The sequence below is a fragment of the Zeus faber genome, assembly GCF_960531495.2.
Source record: "Zeus faber genome assembly, chromosome: 13".
Taxonomy (NCBI): Eukaryota; Metazoa; Chordata; class Actinopteri; order Zeiformes; family Zeidae; genus Zeus; species Zeus faber.
In genome coordinates this window covers 31,467,775-31,480,878 of record NC_137198.1, presented here as the reverse complement: position 1 = coordinate 31,480,878, position 13,104 = coordinate 31,467,775, and the positions used below count along the sequence as shown (strand labels likewise).

Sequence of the window (13,104 nt, the reverse complement as noted above, 5' to 3'; positions counted from 1 at the left end):
CCTGGCTGTGGCCCTGGAGGAAGGACAAGCCTGAATGGGTTAAACGCAGAGGCCTCATTTCACCGGCCACCATCCAAAGCGTGTGTGTGTGTGTGTGTGCGTGCATGTGTTGTAGTGTGCTGTGTGACAAATAAAGATCGTTCTTCTTAAGTAAACAAGTGCTTAAAACCATAGTTAACCCATTGCTTACCCTGAGTAACCGAGTTAAACAAGGGCTTAAGACCTGTTAGCCTAGTGCTTAAACCCTGAGTAAACCAGTTAACTAAGTGCTTAAAACTGTAGTATACCAGCATTTAAAACACTGAGTAACCCAGTGCTTAAACCCTGAGTAATTCAATTATTCCAGTGCTTAAACAATGAGTAAACCAGTTAGCCCCATGGTTAAACACTCCCCAAACCAGCCAAAAGAGTGTTTAAATCCTTCGGGGTAGTTTCACTGACACAGATTAGGTTTATTCCTAATCCTAGGCATAATCCTGTTCACACTAACTAATTGATGGCCTTTCTCAGTCATGGTTTAAAATAGTCTCAGGCTTGCCATAGTCTCAAAAATCTGATTTCCAGATGGAAGACTAATGCTAATCTAGTTCTAAGTGAAGGCTTAAATTAAACCTGGCCAGAGGCAGGTTTATTGTTTTTGGATTTATGGATGTGGCCTTCATTTTATCAACCTTTGTTTATAATTCAGATTTATGCTATATATACTTTATACTATATTCATACATGTATTCATTCTGTAGATTTATACTATATAATCACAATCTTATATATATAACCAGTACTTTGTTGCCCCCTGCAGTTTGGATCCTTGGATCCTCCTCCTCTTTGTACTATGCATTGTGCGTGTGGTTGTGTCCTGTTTTACAGCACTCACGAATATCTCCCGGCATGCTTGGTAGAGTGTAAAAATAGGGACTGTTTTGTGAATGTTATTGATCTCAAACATACTTCAAGTCTATTCTGGTGGAAACATTTCAGTACTTGCAGCAGTAAAACTGTAAGGAAAACAGTTATACCATTAAAATAATCAGTTGTACCTCGAAGATAACCAGTAATACATTTAAAATGACCAGTAATAGTCAATTTGTTAATAAAGTAAATAATGAGATCCGCAGGTTCGTACCTCTCTCAGTCCAAATATTCAACTTCTGGTTTCTGTAGCTTATTTTTGTCAGTCTGTCTTTCTCTCTGTCTGTCTCTCGGTCTGTCTGTCTCTTTGTACCCCCACTCAGTATTATCTTTTTGAGTCTGATTTGATTTTATTGTATTTTATATTATTCTATTTACTAACTGCATTACGTTTTAGGAATCGGTTAGTTCAATTAGTTAGGTAGTTATTAGGTTAGCTATTGCACTCAGTTTAGAACTTATTGTGCATAAACTCTGGGTGCGTGGCAATTACATTTTATATATACTGTATATATAATTATGACGCTCATACCTATGTATGAGCGTATGTATATGTATGTGACAAATAAACCTCTTGAATCTTGAATCTTGAAACAGACCCCTTCGCCCTTGTAGTGTCGTACATGATCTGAATCTATATTTAAGCTTCTACACAAAAGGTTTCAACCACTTCATAACAAAATATAATGACTGCTTCATAATAACAACTTTATAATAGTGGCTTCATATATAATATCATATTAACAGCTTGATGATTACATCTTTATAATAAATAGCTTCACAATAACTGCTTTATAATAACAGTTTCACAATAAGTATTTCATAATAACAGCTTTGTGATAACTGCTTCTTAGTACTGATTTGTAATAAGAGCTTTGTAAAAACTGCTTTATAATAACAAATTTGTAAAAACTGCTTCATAATTACTGCTATGTAATAACACTGGGACAGGACCTATAGTGGACAGGGTACGAGGGACAGAGAAGACAGTAGCAGGTTGTAGCAGAAGAAGGTTTCAGTTTCAAATTAGGTCTTTATTAAAGGGAGTAGCAGAGGAAGCGCTGCAGGCGACCCGGCAGAGGCAGAGTATTGATCAGCTTCAGTCTCTGGACTCCAACCAGGCGTCTGATCCTCAGCCGGCAGAGCTGCGATAGTGGCTGACGAGGTGCTGAAACATAGTCCATCATGTGATTTAGTTTCATTGAAAGAAAACTGCGCTTCATAGAAAGAAAGCTAGGACTTACTCGCCTTCCATTTGATTGGTGTCCAGTCGCTACAACTCTCCAACAGCTCAACAAGCTGAGAGCACAGTTTGACATGGCCAACGTAGTCCAGAAGCAAGGATAGGATTGGACCGGCCCATTCGCAGTTAGACGGGTTGGAGACTGCTTCACAGAACTGAAATAAATGAAGCGCTGATGGTTAGAAGACTTGTCTCGATGAATAAACGTAAAGGACATGTTATACTTAATTGATCCTCATAGGGAGATCATGCATTTTACTGAAGCCATCCTTATTATTCAGAGTGGGAAAGAAAGAACCAACTCTCGATCAAAACGCAGGGCCTTGCTCAAGGCAGTGTGGTACATAGGTAGATGTACATGTTAACTCCAAACATGGAAAAAATTATATTATTTACATGTGGAAACAATACTTTAACAGAAGATTTAAACAGATAGTATTGCTACTACAGCAAACCTATTTAAAAACAGCAACACCTGCATGCAGTGCTGTATCGGTTGTTCTTCAACGCTGTAACGGAGCTCCTCGTGCCGCGGCCTCGGAGCAACAATGACAGGATGAGCTTTGCTGCCAAACTTGCAGTGGAAACAGGCATAGGCATTGCAGCCATGGTCCAGTAGGAGCTTCATCATGGGCAGGTACTCCATGCTGAGCAGGATGGCTGCTGGGAAGGACAAGGGCTTTGTGGAAATCTGAGCATTGACGTTGGCTCCAAACTCCAGGAGTAGCGTCACCATTTCAATGCATCCCTGTCTGACAGCGATGAGCAGGGGGTTGAACCAGTCCAGGTTTGGGTTGGCTCCGGCCACCAGGAGCTTCTCAGCTGCCTCTAAATTTTTGTTGTAGACTGACATATAGAGGGCAGTGCTTCGCCGATCCTGATACATCTTCGAGCGTTCCTCCGACAGCCTGGCATTGACCTCATACCCAGCATCAGTCAGCATCTGGATCACGTCGCCTTTGTTCTGCTCTGCAGCGAAGTGCAGTGGACTGATTCCACTCTGGAGCACCATGTTTCTGGTGGTCGCAGGAAGCAGCAAGGACACAATGCTTCAGAGGGAAAGGAGGCGTTAGAACAGTGGAGCAAATGTAAAATATGTTCTGATCATGTGAGAGTTCCTACGCTGAGTGGTTCTTCTTCACAGCAATGTGAATCGGCATCAAACCAGACTTGGTGGATTGGTTTGCGTTTGCTTTCTGCAACAGCAGAGTCTCCACGATGGTCACATGACCATTCTTACTGGCTTCGTACAGCGGTGTTGCACCATCTGCCGCCGGCTGGTCAATCTCAGCTCCTGAGCAGGAAGACTCCAGTTACTTCTCAGAACCCATTTTCCCCTGGAACCATACTTTATAGACTAGAGTTGGAATGTGGGAGTGGTTATTTTTTAAAAGATGTGATGTCTTTATGATCTGTAGTATGGGGCTTTATAACCCCTTACCCATCACTCCCTCACACTATGTTTCCTTGCCCTACATTCCCTCACCCTATGTTCCATCATCCAATGTTTCCTGACCCAGTTACGAGTCACATACTGTATGTGCTTCAAGCAGAGGCACAGACAGCATGTGCCTTGAGAGCTGAGATGGATTCCATATTTTGTTAGTGCAGGCTACTGGGCTGTGAGAAGGCTGGCGGGAATCATTTCGCGATCTTATGACAGCATATCAGTGCCAAAATCCGTGAGCGCAAATAAGATCCACACTCGAGGATGCAGAGGAACCGCGCACGCATATTCTTTTTACACACATGAGGTACATGAGCTTTCACAGCACTCTCGCGCAGAATATCTATGCACGTGAGAGCAATATTGAAGGAGTTTGAACAACGGTGTGAACAATAGATAGATCAATAAATATATTTGCCTCAGAGAAGATTTCACTATAATTGGTTGTTTAAATTATATCCAACAGTGCTTCCCATACCGCATCATGCATGGCAACTTAACCCCCCTGGCAGCTGTATGGTCCATAGAAAGATTTGCCCCCCCTCGCCATTTTTAACTGCCTCCTCAGTCACTTCATCCTGGCGCCAAGACTACTGTGTACACTCCTGCCACCTCATGCACGCCACCTAAATCTGAAGTCACATCAGGATGCACCTGGAGTGGCAATGACTCGTGATGGATGTTTTGGATAGATGTACCTTTTTCAATGAACAATTTTATGACACTGAGCTCTCCGCTCTGTGCTGCGGTGAAGAACGGCTGGATGCCGTAAGCGTTAGTGACAGAGAGGTTGGCACCGGATTTCAGTAACATCTTGCAGATGTTTAGGTGTCCACGTTCGGCGGCCTCGTGCAGTGCTGTGGATCCCTGACTGCATGGCCTGTTTACTGATGCTCCGGTCTGCAGCAGGATATCCACAATTTGCTCGTTCTGCTTCTCACAAGCTGAAACCAAACAGCAAGACAACTGTGACAGTGTTTCAATCATTAGCCCTCTAGAGTTTTGTGTGCCAATTTTCCAGATTACCATCCCAGAATAACCACTAAAGATCCATAATTCCTATTTACAAGTACACAGGGAGAGAGGGAAAGAAATGGAGTCAGCAGAATGGCTGGAGAAATTCTAGAACATAAATAACCCCTTTGTTACACCTCTTATTCTTTGATATATAAAGGGAGCTTATGGAAAAGGAGATTCGTTTTTATTGGCCACCGCAGCTAAACAAAGATCTTCAAGAAATCCTCCAAATCTCTGCTCAACTCTCCCTTGTCCTCTCCGTTACCCTTGAACAGAGGAGTGTCCCTCTCCTTGTTGGGGATGTTGGGATCAGCACCGTGGTCCAGAAGGGCCTCCACACAGGAAGCAAACCCACGTGAAGCCGCTAAAAGCAGTGGAGTCTGGCCGCTGCAACAGCATCTGTTCACTGTCTCAGGCTGGCCTGGAAGAGACCACATGCCTGGTTAGCAAAAAAATAGCTCTAAATCTCTCTTGTATTGATTCTCTTAATTTAAAATGGAGAGACTAACTATTTTTTACCAGGATTTCTTTTAATGACTAAAATGGTGAATTAATGCTATTCTCACTTTGAATTAAGATCCTGAGACACTGCAGCTGGCCAAAATACGCCGCTTCATGCAGAGCAATCCAGCCGTCTTGGTTTGGCTCAGTCACACAGGCCGAGTTCTTATGGATAATATCCATCACAGCTTCTGCATTTCCGCTGAAGATCATTGACTGCAGCTGAGTGTATTCCCTAAAAGAAGAAACATATTCATTAACAGGCAGAAAATATAAGGTAAGCAGCTTAATTTGGCATGAAGCACCACTGCAAAGAACAATTAGAGATTAGTCTTCCAGCCAGGAACATCTGAAGCAACAGACCCTTGAGTTGAATAATTGTTTGACAAAGTGAAGTCATGTGCAGACCTTGTTGAACTCTTATTAAAATAACAGCTAAGGAATGGTGGGGGTACAGCTGGTCCTTGGGAAGATGCAGGATTGGCTGGAAGTTGTACATACAGTTGTGATGGATTGCCTGGTGGGAGGTGGTGTCTAGGTGGAGATGAAAGTCTAAGTGTAGGCAAAGATCTAAATGGAGACGAAGATCTAGATGGAGATGTAGGTCTTGGTCTGCAGTTTGCAGTCTTTATAGCAGGAGCACCATGCTCTGCAAGGCTGCGTTCAATTGCAAGCTGCATCAGTTGGTCATCAGAGAGTTGGTTGTAGAGGCTGTAGTCCTCCAGGTCGACGTTGGTGCCAGAGTGTTCAGCCATCATGCTGCAATGTTCTTCTCACTGGAGGTGAAAGAAAAGAGGAATGACAAGTACACATATGACTTTAGTTAGGAGAGATGCATGAAATTCGTAGTTATACCATGAATTGGAGATGACGTCTGACTTTCTACATAACGATACCAGACTGTCTTTTAAAGTTAGCCATTTTCAGGCAAATTTGGCAAAGATTTGACATCAGGCTGAGTCAGGGATAGTCCATGGTAGTCATGCTGTAGAATCGTAGCCATCATCGATACTGTATGTGTGTGTGAGTGAAAGACTCAAATCTGGCTCTGTATGATCCCAATCGACCAGGTGACGTTTCAGTCAAATATGTTTGATTTTATCGGGGCTATTCGTTCCAAAATCCTTTGGTGTGTGCATGTCAAAGCCTCAAATCACAATGGCAATTTTCAATAGCCAATAAGATTGTGGGCCTGCACAATGGCGAAGCTAAATAAACCAGCAAGTGGAAAATGTGGATTTCTGAAATGGAGGAGCAGCTTGTGGAATTGTGGAAGACTAGTGTCTAATTAGTGTATGTCAGCGCTGCAAGTTGCTGCACAAACAACCACAGTAGTGAGCTGTATGGCATCTATGTTTGTTCTTGCTTGAATCTCATGGGAAGATACATTCTCGTGAGAACTTAAGTACCACAAAACTCTGTTTGTCTGTTCTCCATCTTTAGATTTGTGCTCCTCAAAGAGGGCAGTTATTATGTGTGTGTAATGAGAGGCCACCTGGACTTTCAGAGAGAATATGCTCCCCTCTGACACCCACAGTAAAACAATGATCTTGGAAAATCAAAGCAATTTAACAATTTGAACTGGCCAAGAGAACAGACACAACCATCTCTGGCCGGTCTCCAAAACCATTCCCTTGCTGTGAACAGCCATGGACCCAAGCCAAAATGGCTGGATCAAGATTTACATGACCTGAACTCTGGATGAACCTGAACTTTAAGATTCTTTCTCAGGTGATTGTGCAAAGAACAATACCACCCTCAATTTTGGGAAAAGTATACTGATAAAAGTAAGGCACAATATTATAAATGTGCCCTTCCCTTTTGCCAGGTTTGGACACCCGGCAGTGCTACCATTGGTATTATCCTAAGCACAGATTCCTATCGTGTATAAATATTATTTATTCCTTATTCCAAGATTTATTGTTTGGCTTATGGGTTTATCCTCTCGTAGTTCAAAGAGTCGGCGACTTTCCTTCTTGCATCCTAATGATTAAATTTTCATGTGTTTATGTTATTGCATTTGAAATATGAACTTGAATGTGGAATGTTACCTTCTTGCATTTCAAAGATCTATTTAAGTGCAACTTTGTATTATTTTATTTTCAAGATTTATTTATGACTCATCAGAGCTGATGCGGTGATCCAGACAAAGTCAAACCCGGTGAGCCACGGAGCTTCCGGTAAAGCATGCCGATATTCTCTTTATTTCATTATTCAGTTAAGAATACGTAGTTGTACCTTAGAGTGCATTTACGTACAATCCCTCTCAGTCAATCTCTCCCTCTTTTCATAACAACTGCTATTTAATTTCCAAAGTGTGCCCTGCTTGATCTTTCATTCACGATTGAAAAAAAATTATGTAATGTGGATGAGGCTTAAGATGTGGAAGAGCAACTACTGTAGAAGAGCAAAGAAAATGTACGTTGTTGCACTATAAAGTCCTATACCTCTGTTTCACTGCTCATAGTATGGTGAGGAGTGAAACAGTGTGGCGGACCAAAGTGCGTGGATAAGCTGTGGCTGCGGCTTCCTTCCGGCAGTGGCACAGCTGTTGCGAATCGGCCAAATTCGTGCCCAAGCAGCGCTGATTGGTCCAATTCGGGACAGGGAGCTTGCTTAATGTTTATCGCCTTGCAGAGGGGAATTGGCTTGCGGGGCTGGTCGGCCTTGTGCCAGACTGAGTGATGTAATTATTATTGTTCATCATTTATCACTTTGCCAGCGAGCCTTTTTGTTGATCTTAATTAATAAACTCTCTCCATGTCGGCGCCCCACTGCTGAAGAGACTCCCTCCCTAAACCTGTATGTGTTGGTAGAGACTCCCAAACACAGGCCTTTCATGAGGTGACTCTCTTCCTAAAGGTTGTTTCTCTGGAGGGTTTTTAACATTACTTTTCAGCTTAGTCATTACTACTGCCTATCCAGTTTGTCCTTTGGGAGGATATTCAAACTGCAAATGTGATTTTTTTTTCACATTTTTAAACTACGCGTATGTGTGGTGCAATTCCTTGCGTTTACCATTGAGGCGCTAAATACAAATACTACTCAACAAACGTTGCAACTGAAGAAATAACCTTTTCTGGGTAAACACACTGAAATGACAATTGAAATAGCAGAATACAAGTGTTTCGTGGAAATGAATTCCGCAGACACCCACCTGACACTAAGATTCCACTGCATTCCAACAGAAATGCAGAAAACAAACATGTTAGTGATCGTGGGCGGCAGTGAGTAGTGAGTGCAGACCCAACACGGCGGCGCCCTGCTATACTAACTTACGCACCGGTAGTTCCACCTCAGACAAAATAACAAAGTGAATTGCAAATAAAATATATATTTAAATAGAAATATATATATATATATATATATATATATATAAAAAAGGGAACACTGCGCGAAACCAAAGTGGAGGTCCCTTGAGGATTATATAGATTTTTTTTATAACGCATATGTGATGGAGACGAACAGGACCGCAATAATCCCGCGAAAGGGAAGAAGACCGACTCAGCAACGGACACGGATGATCTCTTACCGGATGCCATAGAGGTTAGTGTCTTGGATGAGATTAACAAAAAGCTGGACATTCTCGGTCCACTTCTCTGAGACATTACCAAGATCAAAGACAGTCTTGATTTCCTGCACCGCACGGTCAGCGAGATGCAAAAAGATAACGTGGATCTAAAAAACTCTGCAAAGCGTCACACAGCGGAGATGGAAGTTGTGAAAAAATAAAATAAAACAAAGAAAGAGACTTTCCTGGATATTCAATCAGGAGGACAACCTCATATTTTCTGGGATCCCAGAGAACAACACCGAGTCCCCAGAAAATATGGTGAAAGACTTTCTCCTCACCGCCCTGAAACTCCCGACGGGCACTGTGGAGCAGATCACCTTTCACCGAGTTAATCGACTGGGACACCGCGTGGGGAACCGTCCCCGCTCCATCATTGCTAAGTTTGAACACTTCAAGCAGAAGGAGCTGGTTAAAAGCAAAGGACGAGAGCTGAAAGGAACAGTGCTGGGCATGAATGACCAATTCCCCCGGGAGATCAACGACCGACGGACGCTGTATTCTGTCCTGAAGGAGAACCGGCAGAAGGGTAAACCCATATCAATGGTTGTTGATAAATTATATATAGACGGTCTGTTATAGCGAGACTCCTCCACCACACCCTGGTTATTCTGATCATAATGTATGTATTCTTGTAATTCTGGTTATAATATGCTGCAAGATGTAGGAATAGGCTTGCTATCTATGTCAGGATTTAAACTATCGCTCACTCTCATCGCCTTCCCAATTCCCCCTCCATACTTCTCTCATAATCTCACCTCCCTAATCCCTCTCTCCTCACTTCTCCTATCACTCTCACTCTATAATTTCTTTCACTTTATATATGTCTAATCCGGCAATGTTCTGTGTTTATCTTTGTCTACTTGTCATTTGTTTGTGTAGTTATGTATCCCTACAAACTTCCTACAATACTATGGCAATGAAAAGGAATGTAAAGGAGGAAATTCCAGACTTATCTATGGGAAAGCATGGGAACGGTAGTATAGCTATTGCCCTAGATGCACTGTGCCATCACCCCCTAACTAGCTTCAATGACACCAATTAAGTTTGTTAGTTGGAAAGTGAGAGGCTTGGGCTCACCTGCTAAACGTAGCAAAATCCTAACTCACCTCACCAAGATGAACCCCAGCTTCTGTCGACTGCAAGAAACCCACCTCACTGCACCTGAGCACCTGAAACACAAAGCTAAATGGGTAATCAGAGGTTTTCCGCATCATACAACTCAAAAAAAGAGGTGTATCTATATTGATCAATAAAAGTATCCCATATCAAAATAAAACCACAATATCAGACTCAGAAGGGCATTACATAATGATTAATGGAATTTTAGGTAACATCAAATTAACCATAGCTAATATTTATGGCCCCCATGAGGATGACCCAAATTTCTTTCACAATATATTTTCAAAACTCTTAGAATTCTCTGAATCAATTTTCATATGTGGAGGAGACTTCAACACAGTACTGGATCCAAATTTAGACCATTTTCAAGCCAGAAATATTCACAAATCCTGGCGTTCGTCGGACACTATAAAACAATATATGAGTGATCTTGCTCTTGGGGATTGTTGGCAATCAAATAACCCACATTCTAGAGAATACACATATTATTCACCACCCCACCAAAGTTTCTCTAGAATCAACCTTTTCTTGACAAGTAACTCAACACTGCCCAAAATCACTAATCCAGAAATCCACCCGATTGCAATTTCCGATCACGGGCCAATTAGTTTCAACCTGATAAATAAAACAAATCGGAACCCTCCCAGCAGGTGGTGGTTTAACCTCTCTTTTGACAGATAAAGCATTTAACCATTTCTTTACAAGAGAATGGTCTTCCTTCTGAACTGAATGGCTCCCCAAAAATATCACCATCCTTTCTTTGGGAAACAGCTAAGGCAGTTCTAAGAGGTAGTATTATTTCATTCTCCACTCACAAGAAAAAGAAAGGACAAGAATGCCAAAACAAACTCTAACAGCGACGAAAGCAGTTGCACTCCCAATAAGCCCACTCATCTTCTGAGCTAAACCGAAATTAGATCAGGACAATTACATCTCAACTTGATACTATCATCCATCAAAAGACACAATTTGTTATGCAACGAACAAGAGAAAATTCTTTTGAATTCAATGACAAATCAGGTAAATTTCTTGCCAATCAATTGAAACGTGATAGAGAAAAATCACTTATTTCATCCATCAAAGATTCACAGGGTAGAATAACATACTCTCCGCAAAACATCAATAACATATTTAGAGACTTTTATAATAACCCTTATCACTTGGATAATGAATCGAATACATCAAACATTCACTCATTCCTTGATAATATGGACCTTCCTAAACTTTCGACGGAGCAGGCTACCACCTTATATCAACCACTTACTCTTGAAGAACTCAGGAAAGCGCACTTCTCTATGCCCAACAATAAATCACCTGGATCAGATGGCTACCCAGTGGAATTTTATAAACACTTCTGGCCACTTATCTCCCCATTATTCATCAGAATGGTTACAGAAGTCAAGTCAACCTCCACCATGCGTCCGCACATGAATACTGCTCTAAATTCGGTTTTGCTAGAACCCAAAAAGGACAAACCCTCACCTCCAGTTACAGACCCATAAGCCTTATTAATTGCGACCTTAAGATTATAAGTAAAACACTAACCAACAGAAATTAAAAAGTAATTCCATTCATAATTCACCCAGACCAAACAGGCTTTGTCAAAGGCAGACACTCCAGAAATATGCGTAGTTTATTCAGTCTGATGTGTATATCTAAAAAAAAAACAACTTTAATACTATTATTGCCTCTTTGGATGCCGAAAAAGAATTTGATAGTTAATTGGACATATCTCTTTTCAATCCTCAACAAATTTGGCTTTGGAGAGTCCCTCATTCAATGGATCAGAATCCTCTACAACTCTCCATCTGCTGTGAAGTGTACCAATGGTTACACTTCACAGCGTTTCACTCTACAACGCGGCACAAGGCAAGGATGTCCGCTCTCCCCTTTACTATTCGCCATCTTTATTGAACCCCTCGCGTCGGCTATCCGTCAAAACTATAATTTTGTATGCATACAAACAGGAAACTCTGTTCACAAAATCAGTTTGTATGCATACGGAACCCAGTTGTACATACGGAACCCAATATCATCCCTACCGGAGGTGTTCAATCTTATATCTTAATTCTCAGCTATCTCAGACTATTTAATAAATTGGACTAATTTATAATTAAATGGTTACAACCAGAGCAACAATTGGCCCATGGATAGCGAGACATTGAACAATCTGAATGTCAGAAGTTATCATTATCCGATCTCCCATTCCTTACTGAATCTATAAGGAAACATAATTGCTTTAAAAACCCATTTATCGCACCAACTCTGTCATTCTGGTGGAAATTCCTCAAACTCAGTGGTCACACTCTATCTCCAAACAAATATACGCCAATCTGGCACAACCCAGATTTCATGGTTAAAAACAGACCAATAATCTTTTGGTCTTGGAAAAGACAAGGAATTACTCATCTGGAACACATTTTTGAAAACAATTTGCTTATATCCTTCCCAACCTTAACCCAAAGGTATAATATCGGTGGCCACGGCTTCCTTCAGTTCCTTCAATTACAGCAGTCTCTAAAAGTTAAAATCAAATTGACGAACAACATCCTACAACAACCTGAAATGATAAAACATTCCACTCATATCTGTGACTTGAAAAATCCCTTTTCCAGAATATACAAACTTTTATTAAAAACAGACGACACCTTATCTTTACCTACAATGAAATTGTCCTCAGTAGCCATGCGCCACGCACAAACACATGCGTAAGGTCACATACCTGCGTTTGCTTATTGTAGCTTGGGTAGAGTATATAACTAAATATATATTAAGGATGATGTTGTTTTGTAACTGGTCTACTCTCCAGCCAATCACCAGGCAGTTTTATGCTCTGCTTAGATAAACATATCAAAGTGGAGCCTGCAGACTCGATTACAGGTAGCATCACACAGTATTTATAGCCATCTGAACTCCAACCTTTAACGTTTTGGCTGAGCATACTATGCTGAAAAAGGATTGGATGAAATCATAGACCTGCTGACCCACTAAACCATGTAGGTGACTAGGACCCTTTAACTTCCATCCAAAAGTAACAGCAACAATCTGTATTTACATGGATCAAGCTGCACAGAGCAAATGGAACTTCATGTGTATTTATCCTTAATCTGTCTTTACATTTTACACTTTACAAGAAAAAAAACAGAGAAATTTTAGATAAGATATAAAGGTGAAAGTAGGAAATGATGGCGTTAAAATCAGCCAAAGTGGCTAGAGGAGTTGCTCGAGGAATCATGAAATTTTCTTTTTGTTTGTTTTTTTTCCTCAGTGTTTATCTTCAGCTCGTGCACTTTT

The 13,104-nt window shown here is 41.2% G+C and overlaps 1 protein-coding gene across 1 annotated transcript; it reads right to left on the bottom strand.

Moving 5' to 3' along the window:
- Window positions 1-1,946: 1,946 nt before the first annotated feature.
- On the bottom strand, window positions 1,947-12,598 carry LOC307239298 (ankyrin repeat and SOCS box protein 2-like; the record flags this gene model as incomplete). The annotated part of the gene is made up of 9 exons (XM_080012651.1): window positions 12,533-12,598; window positions 5,526-5,893; window positions 5,183-5,352; window positions 4,882-5,037; window positions 4,298-4,543; window positions 3,275-3,446; window positions 2,628-3,201; window positions 2,154-2,307; window positions 1,947-2,077 (listed from the first exon to the last, which is right to left on the bottom strand). The coding sequence occupies exons 2-9, from the start codon at window positions 5,873-5,875 to the stop codon at window positions 1,947-1,949; spliced, it is 1,953 nt and encodes a 650-aa protein (XP_079868777.1). The 5' UTR covers window positions 5,876-5,893; window positions 12,533-12,598.
- Window positions 12,599-13,104: the final 506 nt, after the last annotated feature.